The sequence below is a fragment of the Zea mays genome, chromosome 10 (assembly GCF_902167145.1).
Source record: "Zea mays cultivar B73 chromosome 10, Zm-B73-REFERENCE-NAM-5.0, whole genome shotgun sequence".
NCBI lineage: Eukaryota > Viridiplantae > Streptophyta > Magnoliopsida > Poales > Poaceae > Zea > Zea mays.
In genome coordinates, this window is record NC_050105.1 from 150,778,908 (window position 1) to 150,795,851 (window position 16,944).

Consider the following 16,944-nt stretch of genomic DNA (forward strand, 5'->3'; position numbering starts at 1 on the left):
AAAACTGTCCAAAATCAACATGAACACATAATCGATAAATCATCACGATAGTAAGAATTCATCGCTTTCTAGATCTTGAACCCTTTTGAACCACTTCATCCTCCTGCGTACGTTCAATATGATACTTAGATTCTTTTCATAGACGTGTGGTGAGGGCAGTAGCCCACGCTTCTATCCCACCATGAATTAAACTAGCCTTATGTTGATTTTTCCAATCATACATGAAGACACAATAAAAGGTTGGACACAGAGAAAGAACCACGATGAATTTCAACTCGGACTCCTTGACATATTAAAGGACGACTGTTTAGTTTTATACCTAAGACGTCACAATATGTCTAACCATAATCACTGAATTGAACTAATCTTAGACAAAAAAAGCTAGTCATCCTATAACACCTTACACAACAAACCAAACAGTCTAGCCCCTAAAGGCTCGTTTGGGACCAAATGTAACGGAGGTTTTTAGAATCGATTAGGAGTAGATTGAGAAGAATTAGAGAGAAATTCACCTAAAACCGAACAAGCCCCAGTCTATAAGGATTGAAAGAGTTTCAATCTCTAGTGCATCAAATCTCCCCAATCTATACCAATCTCTTCCAATACATATGAATTGAAAATAACAGAACAAGCCCTAAAGGCCCGTTTGTTTCGTTGGAATTGAATTCCATTTTAATAATTATAATTTAGACAAAACTAATTAAGTTCATATATTTATATATGTAATATATTTGTATATTATCTTAAATCATATAAAAGAGATAATTATATACTACATTCATGTTATAACAAAGCAAGTAGAAGAGTGTGTTATAATTTGTACATCGGAAAAATAGCATGTAAATCTATAGAATCAAATTACATATCTCATCCTATGAATAATTTGAGATAGGCTTATATGATAACTTTGGAAAGTGGTGGAATGTCACATTTTAAAAAAATAGCCTATTCCAATAGTAAGATTCCAATTCCTCAAAATAAAAGGAAACAAACGGGGCCTAAAGGATTTTGGCCCTCTCAGTCCCTTCCATTACTCTCAAACAAGCACTAAGTGTCTAACATACAAAAATGGACGCCAACTTTTATGACAGCTCTTATATGAATAATTATTCCACCCTCCTTCCACATGAAACAGGATTATCTACTGAACAATGCAACCAATCTAGCGCTAGCAAGGGGATCCCATTTTATCTCATCAGCATCAGATTGCTAGTGTGCCATCCACTGTTTGGTTTTCGTCGTCGGAGGTGAAAGACTTCGATTTGGACGTAGCTCTGGAAAATCCATAGCCAAGAGAACTTCCTGACGTAGCACACAACTGTAAAGGGAATAACAAAAGGCCGTTGGATAGTTACAAAAATCTGATGGTATTGCTCAATATTATATACAGATTGTATGAACCTGAAAGAAAAATAATTTTACCGCCCCGCATGGTGTGACACTACATGGACTTCAGAAAGCCACAAAACTCAAGACCATGAAAAGAAATAATCTAAGACCTACTACATTTTTTTTAAAAAAAATGGATGCCTATTACACTACATGTTTATTAGAAACGAACTGCACCCATTTGTTCCTTTTGTATTACGATAAGTCTACATACTAATTTGATTTTTGGGCTTTAGCTTCAATGAGCTAAAAGGGATCATTATATTGTATACCATCACCGTTCCAGTTAGCAAATGGCTAGTGTTCAATCATGTAACTAGTTACTAACACATGACTGCCATCACAAGCTTAATTCAACACACTTACAGATTCTACACCAGCTATCTTTGAATTACTACCATTAAGAAATCTGGTTTGCCATGTTTCGCTGCATATCCTTTTGTTTGCCAGAAGCTTTCTGTTGTAAATATCATGAGTAAGTTTAGCAGATCACTGAATGATGACGTAATTACACACCTCTGTAAGCTCTGACAGATGACGATTCCGGAACTCGTTGATGGTTTCCTGAATCTCTGACATTGGGAGTTTTGCCTGAAATGAAGCCTATGCATCAAATTCCATACATTACTAATAAGCACAGTGGATGATAATCAAACAAGAGCTTACTTGTGCAAGGACAGCAGCAGCTAGCTGAAGACTTGGCTCCAAGGTCTCAGGGACAACCTTTAAATTGTTCATACAATTCCATTAGAAGATATGCATCTAATGTACTACATGCGGAATGAAGTATCTGATAAGGGAAACTACCAATAGCTCATAATAACAGCAACCAAAGTTACACAGTACATTAGATGCATGCTCGGTCCCATTGTGATAAAAGTAATAAAACTCTCTCTTTGCAAATAAAAATTGCAAGTGTATATGACCAGTAAAAGTTGCATCAGTAGCTCATTATCGTCAAGAATGATATGTAGCATCCACGTACCGCCGTTGCACCAGCTTTCTCCAAATTAACACCATGATCAACATCATGTGCTCTAACAAATGTCTTCACATTTGGGAAATATTTGTTCAACGCCCAGACAGCTCTGTAGTTTGCACCAGGAGTATCCAAAGTAATTGCAGCAGCACAAGCTCTTTCAGCTCCAATTTTGTGCAGTACCTATTAAAATTCAATTAGAACAGTACTCTCCACAAGCTATACGTGATATTAGATTATAACTGAACTCTCCCTACCTCTCTGCTTCCAGAATCACCAAAATACACTGGAAGATCAAGTGCACGCCCAGCTGCAACCCGATCACTGATAAAAGAAAATATGCATCAGAAAAAAGAAAATTGGGATGGCCTGGCGCCCTGGCCACTAATGCCTACTTTCGAAGAAGGGGAAGCAAAACCCAGGGATGCAAAAACCCCTATAAAGACTAAAATGTCATCCCCATGGATTACCCACCCAGGGAAAATTCCAGGATTCCAGATGGATGTGAGTATCCAAATTAGGCCGAAGGCGGATAATTGAACATGGATGATTTGGTTCCAAATGAAGATTAAGACGAACATCATCGGACTGTCTCCAGTGGGTAATGTAAAATAGGGGACGCGGAACTGTAGATAACACTGTTTGTAAAGTGAAGTTTTAAATAGAAGATAAAATAGGGATGCGATAGGGGATCTGCTGGAGAGAGCCTCATATTGCTGGTCATGCCAGCATTTTCCTGAATTCCTGGAAGAGTCTGCCCGAAAGTTTGTTTTATTTTGTGGATTTAATACATTCCAACTGCAGTCCCTAATTAGCTTAAAATCAACCATCTTAACTGTACACAGTAATTTACAGAATTAAGTCTGCATAGGTTCATGCAGCCATACTCATGGTTAAATATTAATTCAGAACAGATGCTAAGGTTCTGAACTGCTGCTATCTGTAGTTTCTTTAGAATTCAATTTATTATAAGATGCACCATACCTTCCAGCATCAAGTGCAACAAAAGGAATTAACCGCTCTGACAGGAGTTGTGCAATGATCTAGTAAGGGGGAAAAAGTTTTATTAGGATTCAGACATGGAAAAATAGTGTGTGAGGATAGCAATACAACCTGCCCAACACGTCCAAAGCCTAATATAATGATATGGTCTTGCAAATCGTCAGTCTACACACATAGACAGAAAAACAGAAGACAACAACATTAGGTGAAAAATCGACATGTTAAAGGAATAAAGGATATTAAAGAGCTGGCATACTATTTGACAGGAAACTTGACAGATTATAATAACAAGCAATACTACCCCACCACCATCTGGCATAAACTCTTTGGTTAATTGCACATCTAAAATGGCTACTGCACTAGATGATACCTCACCTGATTGGAATTTAGTTTTTTGTCTCATCTCTGGTCAAGTGGTCATGTTAGATCTCCGTTGATAGATGGATCAATCTCTATTAGGCAAGGATCTCCATTGATTGGTATTAGAATCCTGCCTGTATGGCTAGGATAGATAGACCGGTCTCTATTAGGCAAGGATCTCCGTTGATAGATAGATTGATCTCTATTAGGCAAGGATCTCCTTTGATTGGTTCTGTTTCTATAAACCCTCGACTATCCTTGCCTATATATGTGTAACACCGTATCTCCTATAATACATCGATAGGCTTTCTATCAGGAGACGTTAATGATCTCGTGGCCATTATGATCCATGTCGCCGACGTCGTCAACCCCTAGTGAGGCCGAGCCCGCCGCTGCTCGTGCCCAAGAGTAGGCTGCACAACGTGCCAAGGAAGATGTTGCCACCACTTAGAAGGGGAGGGACGACCTGGTCGCCAAAGTCGTCGCCGACAAGGGTCGCCGCCAATGCACGTGTCCTCACCATAGCTGAAGCATGGAGAAGGAACAAGCAGATGTCGCTGGCCTGCAGTGTGCGTTTGTTGCCGCTCTCAAGCTGGCGTAGCCCCCCATCGGATCCTTCTCTAACGCTGAGGCCATTGTGATCCATGAGGCCTCCACCGTCGCCAACCTCCACATGCAGGTTGCCAGCGTCCAGAACATCTGACCTCCCTCCCCGGTCGCCAAAGTCGTCGCCGACAAGGGTCGCCGCCAATGCACGTGTCCTCACCATAGCTGAAGCATGGAGAAGGAACAAGCAGATGTCGCTAGCCTGCAGTGTGCGTTTGTTGCCGCTCTCAAGCTGGCGTAGCCCCCCATCGGATCCTTCTCTAACGCTGAGGCCATTGTGATCCATGAGGCCTCCACCGTCGCCAACCTCCACATGCAGGTTGCTAGCGTCCAGAACATCTGACCGCTTGTCTCGTTAGTCATGGACCCCCTCTCCACCAACTACACCTGGTGGCGCAATCTCATCCTCCTCACCCCTCGAGTGCTACACCAGTAACAACCGTGTCCTCTCCGACATCGATAATGCTTCCGCCCCTATAGGGTAGAGCATGGACAATGTTGTACTGTCTTGGCTCTTTGGTACCATCACCGTTGAGTTGCAAGATATGGTTCGTGTCCATGGCGGCACGACATGGGATGTCTGGCTTGCCATCGAGGACCACTTCCTAGGCAACCAGGAGACTCGCGCCCTCCACCTCGATTTTGCTTTCCACACCTTTGTCCAAGGCAATCTCTCCATCAACGACTACTGACGCAAGATGAAGGGCATGACTGATGCCCTAGGGGACCTTGGCCAAGTCGTGTCCGATCGCACACTTGCCCTCAACCTCCTTTGCCTCAACAAGCGGTTTGAGCACATAAAGACCTTCATCAGGCGCACCACGCCGTTGCTGCCATTTCAGACTATCCGCAACGACCTTCTACTCGAGGAGCTCACCATGGCTGTGGAATCCTCTATCTCAGCTTCTATTGCCTTCCTTGCCACCTCGATGCTAGCGCATCAGCAGCAGTCTGATGCCACCTTCGCCCCTGTCATGTAGCAGTCGTTGTGTTGCCGCAACAACAATGACAACAATGGCAATTGTGATGATGGCTAGAGGCGCACCCTGCTCGTCAATCTACAACCCCTAGACCGGATAGGTCATGTGGCCTAGGATAGCCCAGGTGCCCAACAGTAGCAGCAACGCGGCCAGCGGCAACAACATCCTTATTCGGAGCAAGCGTTGTTGGCTACCGCTGCTGCCCCATACATCTGCCTCCTAGCTTCACCTGTACGCGTTCATCACCCTAGTGCCGACCATGCAACAGCTCAACCACCCTCCACAGCAGGTCACACTGTTGCCTGGTTGGTCGCCCTAGACCAGTTCTTGGGATCAATAGTCTCTGGCTAACTCGTTTAGCGCAGTGGCTCTCAACCGTCCCGCCGTCATCGACTAGGTGGACTCTAGCGCTTCCAACCACATGACACCTGATGCGGCTAATGTCTCCCTGATTTGACCTCATGATTGCACGTCTCCTTCCTCCATCATTGTTGGCAATGGATCCATTCTCCCTATCATGTTTGTTGGCCATACATTTCTTCTTGCACCGTTTTATATTAATAATATATTCTTATTGCTCCTGATATTATTAGGAATCTCCTTTCCGTTTACCAGTTTACCACTAACAACAATTGTTTCGTTGAATTTGACCCATTTGGTATCTCTATGAAGGATCGTCACTCTTGGAACATGATCATCAGGTCCATGTCACCTTCATCATGTGCCTTGGTCGCTACCGATGCACCTTCCATCTGGCATCCTTGCCTCGGTGGTCAAGCCGAGCACCGTGTGCACCGTCCGCTCCTCAACTCTCTCTAAGGACTGGCGAGTTCATCAATTGGATGTCAAAAATGCCTTCTTGCATGACACACTCACTAAGACAGTCTACTGCTCCCAGCCAACTAGATTTGTGGATTCTACTCATCCTGACATGGATTGCTGCCTGAACAAGTTCCTGTATGGACTCAAGTAGGCGTCTTGTGCCTGGTACAACCATATCACCACATACTTGCTCCCCCTTGGGTTCACTGAAGCAAAATCAGATACTTAATTATTCATCTTCCACCATGGTTTGTACGTGGATGACATCATTCTCACGGTGTCCTCCATGGAGCTCCTACGTCGCACCATTTCAACCTTGCAACAAGAGTTCTCAATGAAGGAACTTAATCCTCTATTTCATAAAAAGGATCTTAGTCCTCTTCATCACTTTCTAAACACTTGGTCAGGGAGGGAATGACCGCCCTCGTGGTATTATATTAAGAAGAGACTGAAATAATGGTCCCAACTGAGAAAATCCCCGAACCCTGGCCCCCCATCACTAACGGGTCGGCGTCAACCGTCCACTCTGCAACGGCCCAACCGGAGGGTGGCACACAGTACATCGTAAACCGAGAGCGGATGGGGCACAACGAGGGGATTTTTTTAACCAAGCCAGAAAATTCGACCCCGAGGGGAATCGAACCCGGGACTTGGAGGTGCTACTCGAAAGCATTTAACCACTAGGCTAGAGGCCCTTTCGCCTCTTCATCACTTTCTGGAAGTCTCAATTCTAGCATGTTCCTCACCAGCGTCAGTGCACGCTTGACGTACTTGAGCGTGTCGAGATGACTGATTGTAAATCGTGCTCAACTCATGTGAACACTCAAGCGAAACTCTCAGCAGCTTAGGGCTGGCCAATCAGCACATACGGAAATAATTTTAGGGCTTAGGGCTGGCCACAAGAAACTACTATCATGTATCATCCAAAGTACTTTTTTCTCGAACACGTAGGAGAGTTGCGCATCATTTTATAAAAGAGGGAAAAAAACAGGGGAAAAGAATCCCTTACAAGAAACCCACTTCAATCCCCAACCTTGGGAGAAAGGAGTTGAGAAAACAAAGACGAATCCGCGCCTGAGACAAACAGGATCGACCTCTAGAAAGGAGAGAGTTAAACCATCCCTCCTTCACGACCAAAAACCACCCACCCCACTCACTAAAGCCTAGAGCTTAGCAGCTCCCGCCAAACACCACAATCTAACTTCTTCTCTGCTGAAGTTCTAGGCCACCGAAAGAGAAGGAGAGGCACACTCAAAAGAAGTAAACAAGGCTACTAAATTGTTTGATTTCTTAATTGTCAGACCACTCAATCACACAAATATCAAATGGCAAATGAGTCTAGCTACATTTCACACAGGGAACACACTTGGCTACACAAACAGACATTCAATTGAAACTTGTATTCTACATGGAAGGTTAGACAAAGTGAGATATGGCAAACTGCTTTTGGATGCATGTCGCCAAAATTACATACAATGCAACATCGTAACCGAAGCAAGAAGCAAAAGTGGGAACAAACAAATACCTCACTTTCCACGGGCAATAAACTCCTCACATCATGCTGCTCAAATTTTGATGCCAGAAACTGCCCTCCAGCAGCTAACCATGGTGTCAGAGCCATTGAAATGCCAACGACTAAAAATAGCAACGATGTTAATTGAGGTGATAGAAGACCCTGTAAAATAGTGTGTTCATTAGTTTCCCCTCTGCTCTATAACATCTATCCATAGCACAACAATCATATGATTCGTGACATACAACAATTATAGATGTTCCTATGATCAACTATTGTGTACATGAGAAGTAGGTCTAGGGTACTAGATACCTATAACATAGAAAGAGTTCTAGCTGTTGTTTCTGAAGAATGTATATTGTGGTGTTGGGCTGGAACTAAGGCTCTGCAATAGCTCTTAGGCGCTGGCAGTGTTAATTTTACTGGTGTGTGGAGCTAGGAGTCCTGTACTTGGTTAATTGGCGGGAGCAAGCTTTGCTGCTCCTACGTTGTTTTATTCCCTTCTTAATGAAATGACACGCAGCTCTCCTGCGTCATTCGACGAAAAGAAAAGAAAACAACGTATGTTACCTGGTTGACAGCTTCTCCAAAGGCAACAAAAGCAAACTCACCACCAGGTGCAAGCAAGAGGCCAACACGAATGGCAGCTATAGCAGAAACCCCAAACACCCTGCCGACAAATGTAACTAACAATGTCTTTCCAATTATCAAGAGACTCAATATCACAGAGATCGCTGGGAAGTTTGACAGAAGCAGCTTTGGGTCAATAGACATTCCAACCTGGAAAACCAAACCTCAATGTAAGAACTAATCAAGGAATTCTCATCGTCCTAAAGAAAGTGGTAAAAATACCTAGATGTTGGAAAAGATAAATGGATAGATAAATAAGCGCTTAAGCATTGATTTTTGGCACACGTTTGATTCTACCGAACAGATGATAATGTACACAAAAAATGCATTTATTTGACAAGTTGATGAAAGAGGGTACTAGAAGATACTTTATTGGGAACATATCGATATGGTAGAAAATACATGTTTTTGGCTAGACTGTAATGTATGATGCCACACTGATGACATCTACTGGCATGATTGTTCCAACAAGATAAATATTTGTAGTCTGAGGAACTCATGATCGTGAAAATGGTTCCATCTTCAGTTCTCAACTGAAACAATGGTAAATTATGTACTGAGAATTTAATATGAAGTTAGATGTAGTAACTAATAGAGTAGCGAGTCCGTGGTAACTTAATTTGATGCCCATGATGATGGTATAAGGTTAGGAACACTTGAAACATAACATTAGCAGTATATCAGTGTTAAAGAAATAATTCTTAATGCAATTATATTCACAGTACTCACCGTCATAAAGAAAAGTCCTAACAGAAGACCACGATAGGGAGCTATATCTGACTCAACCTGCAATGAGAACTCTGTTTCTGCTAGTAACAGACCAGCTAAAAAAGCTCCAAGTGCCATCGATAACCCAGCCTGTGAATAGACCATAAAATCAATAGTAGTTTTAAGCAATGTAAAGGCTAGAAAATAAACATATAGAAAACGAACCCGGGCTGTAAGAAGACTTGTGCCAAAAATAACAAGGAGTGTATTTGCTGAAAATATCTCAGCATTCTGATTTTCAGCAATTTGTTTGTAAATAGGCCGGAGCAACTGTTTGATACAAAACGAAAATTGCACATTAAATAGTTGTAGATAATTGAGATACATGCAGCTGCAAGGGGAAAAAAACTGAAACATGCATGTATGCAAGGAACCAAACCTATGTCCAGCTGGGCCCAGAGTCTACGTATGGCATACAAAAAGTACCAGAAAGGATAAGCAAAATAATGTAAATGAACAGTCAACTCACCAGACGACCTCCAGCAATTATGGCAGTTATAGCAGCTACTGCTTTGACTGCAGCCATTCCCATGGCTTCTGCTATTGCTTGGAAACCAACCTATAAAAAACCAGATATTGAACGAAGGCCTCAAGGACCAAACAGTTAAGGAGGTGTAAACTGGGAATGGTTTTTGAGGCGTTGCGGCATCCTATGGCAATGGGTGTATGCCTGGACGGCGGACGCCTAGGCGATATGGCATAACTAAAACCTTGTGGTATCCTGTGGTGCCTGCCTGCCTGGGATACACCTCAACGCCTAGGTGACACCTCATAAAACCATGAAACTATGAAAGGAACTGACTGTGTCACTCACACATGGCCCCAGGCGGCCAGGCCCCATATACCATCCTCAAGTTGGATGCTATTTCCAAAATTTATATATCGTAAGACTGCTGAACAATTTTTCTTAATAACACACACAAGCATAATCCTGCTGATCAGTCACTAATGCTACAAATTTGCATTTCACTTATGCCATCTGAAGTGCTAAAATCAAACTCTAACCATTGAACATGGGTTTTGAAGTGCTCCTAGTCACAATCATACTAGCATTGGTCTCCACAGACTAGTTTATAGTGCTACAGTACACTCATAATCTCATTTGGGCTATCAAGCACATAAACTATGTGTACCAATAAGCAAAAGGTCCTAGGACAAACAAGGAAAAGAGCATAAAGACAAAATGGTTACCCCTCCTTTTGAAGAATTAGGTGATATGAGAGGTATTAATATCAACAGAACCACCACAGCCAAATCCTGGGGGCAACACAAGAAAATATATATTAAAAAGGCAAGCTAGATTAACATTACTAAAGGGTCGAATGCTCTCGGTGCTTCAGAATGAGTATGTCATGCAAGTCCATACTAGCACATATGCATCACAGATGTAAACAACAAAAGATGCATAAAGATATGCAATTGTGACATGTGATCTAGGCGTTGTGAACAGAAGTGATGTGATGAAATACATTAGCAAGAAACGAACAGATAAAAAGCTGAAGCATAAGCTGTGTTATTTCAAAAACAGGGAACATATCTGAGCACAGTGAGGTTATACCTGGAACAATAACACAGAAAATGTAGCACGTCCATGACGTGACGTACTTTCACCACGCTCTTGCAATACCTAGAAAAGCAGAACACTAAATGCTTAAAGGCCAAACAACAAATGATCATCACAAAACTTGGAAAATACAGATAAACATATAATCCCCAGTCATGAGAACATGATGAATAAGGCATGGTTCCAGTCAAACGTTTGAATTGGAAACATAAAAACCATGGGTTGGAACCACTTTCATAATATATCAATTTGATTCAATTACAAATAGTAAATAGTGATCAAAGTGACAGAACAGAGACCTTGCCTTTTGCCCAAAATGTCAAAGTGTCTTTGACCGGAGGAAGTAGAATTTTGTACTTCCTAAATGAAACCTACTTTGTGCCTAAACATGGCATTTTGAAGTGTGACAAGAAAACAAATTTCACTAGTAGCTTATTAAATACTAAATGGCAACTCATATTAGATATGTTTCTGCTCGTATGTTCGATCGGTAACAAAGAAACAAGAGTTTGATAAACAAGTGTGGTTTCAAGGAAGTACTTGCAAGACAACAGCTGTGGATGACAGAGCCAAGCCACTCCCAACAACAATTGCTGCTGGTCCTGGTAGTGCGGCAAAACAATGAGCTATCACACCAACAGCAGCAGTAGTAGCCAGCACCTGCCAATTGTTCAAATTTACCAGGGAGTAATTGAGTAATGATAGCTGTTTGATGGCTGCACTAGCATGAACAGAACCTGAGCAGATCCCAAGCCAAAGACATACTTCTTCATCGAGCTTAGTCTTTCCACAGAAAGCTGCAGGTGCAGGATATTAAGCCAGTATTTGCTGAAAGAAGAAACAGTATCCAAAGGCACTTAGCTGTGTACCTCAAGTCCAATGTTAAATAGTAAGAACACAACTCCAAATTCCGCAATTGCCTTTGTCTCATGCACATTACGGATGATGGACAGCCCATATGGACCAATGAGGACACCAGCAGCAAGATATCCAAGAACAGGACTGCCTAAGGTATCAAGGTAAAACTTATTTGCAGAAGGTCACAGAACTTCCATGAAAACTGATGGTCTTAATCACAAATGTTTCTCAACTTTTGTATGCATCCTAACTCCTAACTTCAGAAGTTCAGGCATTTCAACTCAGGAAAAGCATGGTGCCCAGTTGTGAATAAAACAGTAAATGTTTATGAGACCAGAAGGGGAGTCGTTTCGTTCAATTGCAAACTTCCTTGGGTAACCGAAATAATGCAAAAAACTACTGATTCTGCTGAACCATTCCGTGCACAAATAATATTAGAATATATATCTCACCTCCAGGGATTTTCTGAAATAATGGTACAAAAATAACACTGGCCAGAAGCAAGTATAGTATGTCGAAAAGTGAAGCTTCTTCCTCATTTACCTGAATAGGGAATGAAGAGCATAAGGAACTTACATGTGAGCTATGTTCCATCATAACAGTTGAATATCATAGACGAACACAAAATGAAATCAGAAATTAGTAGTTCAAATGAGGAAATTGTACCTCTTGATGAGGTAAGAGCTCTATTAGCTTCTTTACTCTCTGTGGAATTCGCCGTATCTCAAGAACTATGGGCTTTGTTGTGGAGGTTACCTTTCCAATACTTGTGGCAATGCCTTGCTGCTGAAATAGTTGACTCTTCTCAGCCCTATTTAAGAAGAATGCCCTACAGGACCCATAAAAAAACTTTAAGGTATCAGCTAACTGACATGAATGAAAGTGATGCCCACAAGTTATAATAAGGAAAACACTTCCATCCAATTTCTGATTTTCAGTGCAAAGAAGAGGTGACTATACAGAATACAGTATACTTATCTGTACAGAAATAACAACCAACAAGGTAAATTGGTGGAGTGCGGTTATCTGAAATCAAATCCTTACTGCAAAATGCAAAACCAAAAAACACACACAGCACTTGTCATGTGACTCACCCTGCACCGAGAAGCAATATCCCAACAACAAGCTTCGGAGCTTGTTTTTGCACTGATTTCATTAACCCTCGGAAGACAGATGTAGGTGTAAACTCTCCATCAACTTTGGAGGAGAAGAAAGATGCCGAGAAGAAACGGGATGATCTCTTCACCAGTGCTTTTGGAGCACTCAGTGGTTCCTTGGTGTGCTCCTTTCGTTCCATTTCTTGCTTCTTCCCTTGTTTCGACTTATCTGAATCAGACTCAGCTTCTTTCTGAGGCTCAACAGACATCTTATTACTGCTTTCTTCATCATATATTTCACGGGATGGTTCAAGCTGCTCAAAGCCCTGAACAGTCAAGTCACCGACCATTAGGCGCTCGATACTTGACACCTCATCCCTTACATAAACATCATCAGTGACATCGCTGCTATACTCGTACCCTTCAGAAACGCTGTCTTCTTCAGTGCTTCTCTGCTCTTCAGCAGGTGACGGTAGCTCCACCACGGTATCAATCGAGGCTATGGCCTTCTCCGCTTTCAGCAGCACCATTTCCGCATCGTTGACACGCTGTGAGGCTTCCATCTCAAGAGCCACCGCCTGCTCAGCCAGCACCATTATATTGGCAACATCTTCTTCGGCGTTGGACGCATCCATCTGGGCCTTCCCAGCGAGATCCGTCAGCCTATCAACCTCCTTCTGCAGCTCCATTTTCTTGTCCTGGACACGACTCAGCTCCTCCGCGCACCGCGACAGGGCTGCCCGACAATCCTTAATCTCTTCCTGTGCAGACAGGAGGGCCTCCTGCTCCATGCCTTCGATGCTAACCTCCGTCGGGCCTACCGAGCCCCGGTTGGCCTCCAGCGCCTCCGCGGCCAGCTGCAGCCTCGCCTCGGCCATGGACAGCGCCATGGTAGCCTTCTGGACGGCCTCCTTGGCGTCCGCCTCCTTGCTGATGATCTCCTGCACGGTGGCTACGGCCGCGCACACATCCCTCTGGGCGCCGTCGGCGCGGTCCTTGAACGCGATGGCCGACTCGGATATCCGCTGCGCCTTCTCCTCGAACATGGTGCTGTTGACCCTGGCCACCTCCAGCTCGTTCCTGGACCTCTGCAGCATCTCCCTGAGGCCGTCGACGTCGGCGAGGCCCCTGTCGTCGTCGGACCCCGAGCTGGTGGGCACGTTGTCGTCGACCTCGCCGGAGCCCTTAGCGGTCTCCAAGGGGCCGTCGACGTAGGCCAATGAGTCGTTGCCCTGGCAGCGCGGCCGCCATCTGGCGCGGAGACTGAGATGACTCCCGCGCGTGGGAAGCAGGTAGAAGAGCCGGAGACTGGGATGACTCCGGCGCGTGGGAGCCAGGTAGAAGAGCCCGCCGCGGCCGCGGAGGGTGGACGCGGCGGCCGTGAGGTTCCCGTTCCCGCCGCCGCGGTGCCGTGCTCGCCGCAGGGAGCAGGCCCGGAAGCCATTCTCGGCGGCGCCGATCTGCAGGCCCGCCCGCGGGGCCACGCGGCTGGGCCCGACGCCGGAGGCGAACCTGGACAAATCCATCCTCCCCTATCCTGTACCGTGCGGATCAAACCCGCAGAAAAGGGGAGGTTGGGACGAGAGAAACAAAAGCGGAGACAGGGAGTGGAGTGCTCACGGACTGGAGAATGGAGGCTTGTCACGGGAGAAGCGCCGAGGAGGAAGGAGGGAGGGGCCCCGGCCTCATCCCATTCCTACGATAGGACTGCGCGAGGGGGGAATGGGAGGCGCGAGGGAGGCGAGCTCACCTTCTCACTCGCTGCCACCTGCCACTAGCGCTCGTGTTTCCTTGTGGTCTTGGGGTTTTGTTTTGCGTGTCTTCTCGGCAGCTGCGGCGGTGGAGCAGGCAAAGCCCGCCCGAAAACAAGCCGAGCGGAGCCATGTGAGCGGTGGTGAGGCTGCCCCGTGCCCGGTCCCGGTGCCGTGCGTGTGCGTGCGACCTGACCTGAATAATCTCTCTCGACTGGGTTTTATTCCGCAGAAAAAAGTGTTTGAATTTCTGCTCCTCGGATAATGGTATATTCCTCACTATTGGCACTTGTAGCCCCAGCGATTCAGCGACGGGGCCGCCACGTCACTAGAAGCATATAAACCGGTACATATTGAAACTAAACAAACAGACTAAGCATATTTGTTGGCTTCTTTGATCTCTAGGTACATTGAACACGAATGTGTTCCGAAAAAAGATGTGGATGAAAAATGTAACATCAATAACTCCAGTCTCTTTTGTTGCCTTGAGATTGGAGCCTTCCCCGTTTCTTTGGAAGGGGTGGTTGGTTAGCTAACAAGGCGTTTGGTTTCTCGTATAGCATGTAGCACCTTAAATCTCATTTTTAGAATATAGTAAAAAATTCGAAGATTTTTAATTAGAATATTTTTTATAAGAATTCCTCAAGGAGCATAATCACTAGATTCTCCTGTTACAAGTTTATTTGATAACATAGTGCATATGATTTGATCACATCTATTATACTTTTGATCATTGAATAGCTTCAATTGATACTTATGTTGCTTAGTGCTTCATGTACTATCAATTGATGTCTCTCATGTATATACACTAAGTTAAAAGGAGAGTTTAGGATAAATTTATGCAATTTGTGATCTACTTGATATGTGATAATAATGATTTGTTTAGAGAAAATGATCACTAGTTGTAGAATTATCTGTTATGCAAAATAATTCTATACTTTGTCTTGAGCATAGGACTTAAGTAACTAAGGCTAAGGACAAAGTACAATGAATAGAGTGTCTCTATGTGAAGGTACAAAAGGGTAAACTACTTCCTATCATTTACACATGTGCCTAGATTTTTCTCTTATACATATATTGCATATCTTTAAGTTACAATAGGAAGAAGAAACATGTCTATGCATAACCATGCTTCATACCTAGTTTAACCTCTCAAAATTTCATTCCTGCTTTGATGCATTTTTGTGTAAAACTGGATGAAGTGATATTCTTGTCAAAGAGCTTAAAGCTTAACCTTGTAACGAGGATAAGCTACCTTTGTTCTAAAGGTGGAGGTTCCTTAAGCTTCCTTGAACCATTAAGGGTAAATGCATCAAATGTTTACAACATGCCTTCGTCAGTGCATAGTCTGTCATGAGCATCACATTTATATTATGAGCATTGCACTTCACAATTTCTATGATATAGATATGTTCTCATTGACCTCATTATGTGCATTTGGCATTTAAGGCCAAAATATGTATTCATCTCAAGGCACATACTTAGTAGGAGCAATCTATATTATAGAACTATAACAAAGCTTAATTGACATATATTTTGATCTTATATCTCTTTCAGTTGGTACCTGCTCTTAATTCATATTTTTTGCTTATGCCAAAGTTCAATGTGTAGAACTTGCATCCTCAGACCTCACAAATCCTAAAGTGCATTGATCTACAAGTATTCATCACTTGTATGCACAAGTTTAGGGGGAGCAATTCTCTACACATTAAATCCTTGAGACTAACCATTCTTCAAGAATATGTTATGCTTAATTTCAATTGAAAGGGAAATGGAGTTTTGAGCAAAGGGAGCGCTTCCACTTCATATTCGTTCGGTATCAAACACCCTTGTTAAAACTCATGTACTTCAATTCTATATCTATATTGAAAAGGCCTCAAAATTTCTTCGTTTTTTGTGCTTAATGTCAAAGGGGGAGAAAGTATTAGGACAAAGCAAAAGGACCGCACCACCACCCTATTTTCTGAAAATGATTTATCTTCCAAATTGATATTATTGCATTTGCAAAAACCCTCTTGACAGCTAAGAGGAGAAAAATTGTTTTACACCAAAGGGGAGAATTTCTTCAAGTAGAGTTTTTTAAATGGCCAAAGGAAAAACATTTGAAAAAGGGGGGAATCTTTAAATCTTAGAAATATTCTTAAAATTTCATTCTTGTTCCTTAGGCCATATACAAATAACTTTGAAAATATTTTATCAAAAGTTTGCAAAAACCATTACATGTGTGCAAATGTGGTCCAAATTACAATCATGTCAATATCACTCATATTCACTTAGAACTACTTTCATTTCAGTAGCTTATGAACACTTGACAAATTGCAAACTAGTTATAATTTCATACTTCATATTTGCTTTGGTTTGTGTTGGCATCAATCGCCAAAAAAGGGGGAGATTGAAAGGGAAATGGCCTTAAACCATTTCTTATATTTTGGTGCTTGATGACATTCACAACCATTTGGATTAAATAGTTTGCCTAGTCTCTGATTCATAGGTTCACAAGATCAACAGTTTAGTTTCTAAGTCACAATCAGCTCAGTTCCAACCAAATAGGGGTAAAACATGGAATAGATGAATTACTAATAGTTCTCCTCTTTGGAAAAGTTCTAAAATACCCCGAGGAATCTA

General features: G+C 43.0%; 1 protein-coding gene across 5 annotated transcripts; it reads right to left on the minus strand.

Annotated features, from left to right (window-relative positions):
• Nucleotides 1-850: 850 nt before the first annotated feature.
• LOC100217150 (uncharacterized) lies at nt 851-14,398 on the minus strand. Of its 5 annotated transcripts, none has more exons than XM_020544913.2 (21): nt 14,189-14,397; nt 12,566-14,105; nt 12,138-12,300; nt 11,924-12,014; nt 11,483-11,619; nt 11,351-11,410; nt 11,154-11,273; nt 10,608-10,676; nt 10,241-10,306; nt 9,519-9,608; nt 9,215-9,319; nt 9,011-9,139; nt 8,222-8,431; nt 7,664-7,813; nt 3,482-3,535; nt 3,353-3,411; nt 2,626-2,692; nt 2,375-2,551; nt 2,056-2,112; nt 1,906-1,980; nt 851-1,318 (listed from the first exon to the last, which is right to left on the minus strand). In XM_020544913.2, exons 2-21 carry the CDS (start codon nt 14,092-14,094, stop codon nt 1,202-1,204), a joined length of 3,525 nt encoding a protein of 1,174 aa, XP_020400502.1. In that variant the 5' UTR covers nt 14,095-14,105; nt 14,189-14,397; the 3' UTR covers nt 851-1,201. The 5 variants fall into 5 exon arrangements, 3 of the variants coding, with proteins under 3 accessions (XP_020400502.1, XP_020400501.1, NP_001343982.1); XM_020544912.1 differs by having other exon boundaries at nt 14,193-14,378; XR_004852974.1 differs by having other exon boundaries at nt 1,756-1,980; nt 12,566-14,398.
• Between the last annotated feature and the right edge of the window lie 2,546 nt (nt 14,399-16,944).

Bases quoted from the DNA above. Each gene is read 5' to 3' on its own strand.
- LOC100217150 (XM_020544913.2), bottom strand. From the start codon at position 14,094: ATGGATTTGTCCAGGTTCGCCTCCGGCGTCGGGCCCAGCCGCGTGGCC. The intron at 9,320-9,518 runs GTGAGTTGACTG...TGTATCAAACAG, and splicing joins TAATTGCTGGAGGTCGTCTG to TTGCTCCGGCCTATTTACAA. The intron at 9,140-9,214 runs GTTCGTTTTCTA...GTCTATTCACAG, and splicing joins CAAGTCTTCTTACAGCCCGG to GCTGGGTTATCGATGGCACT.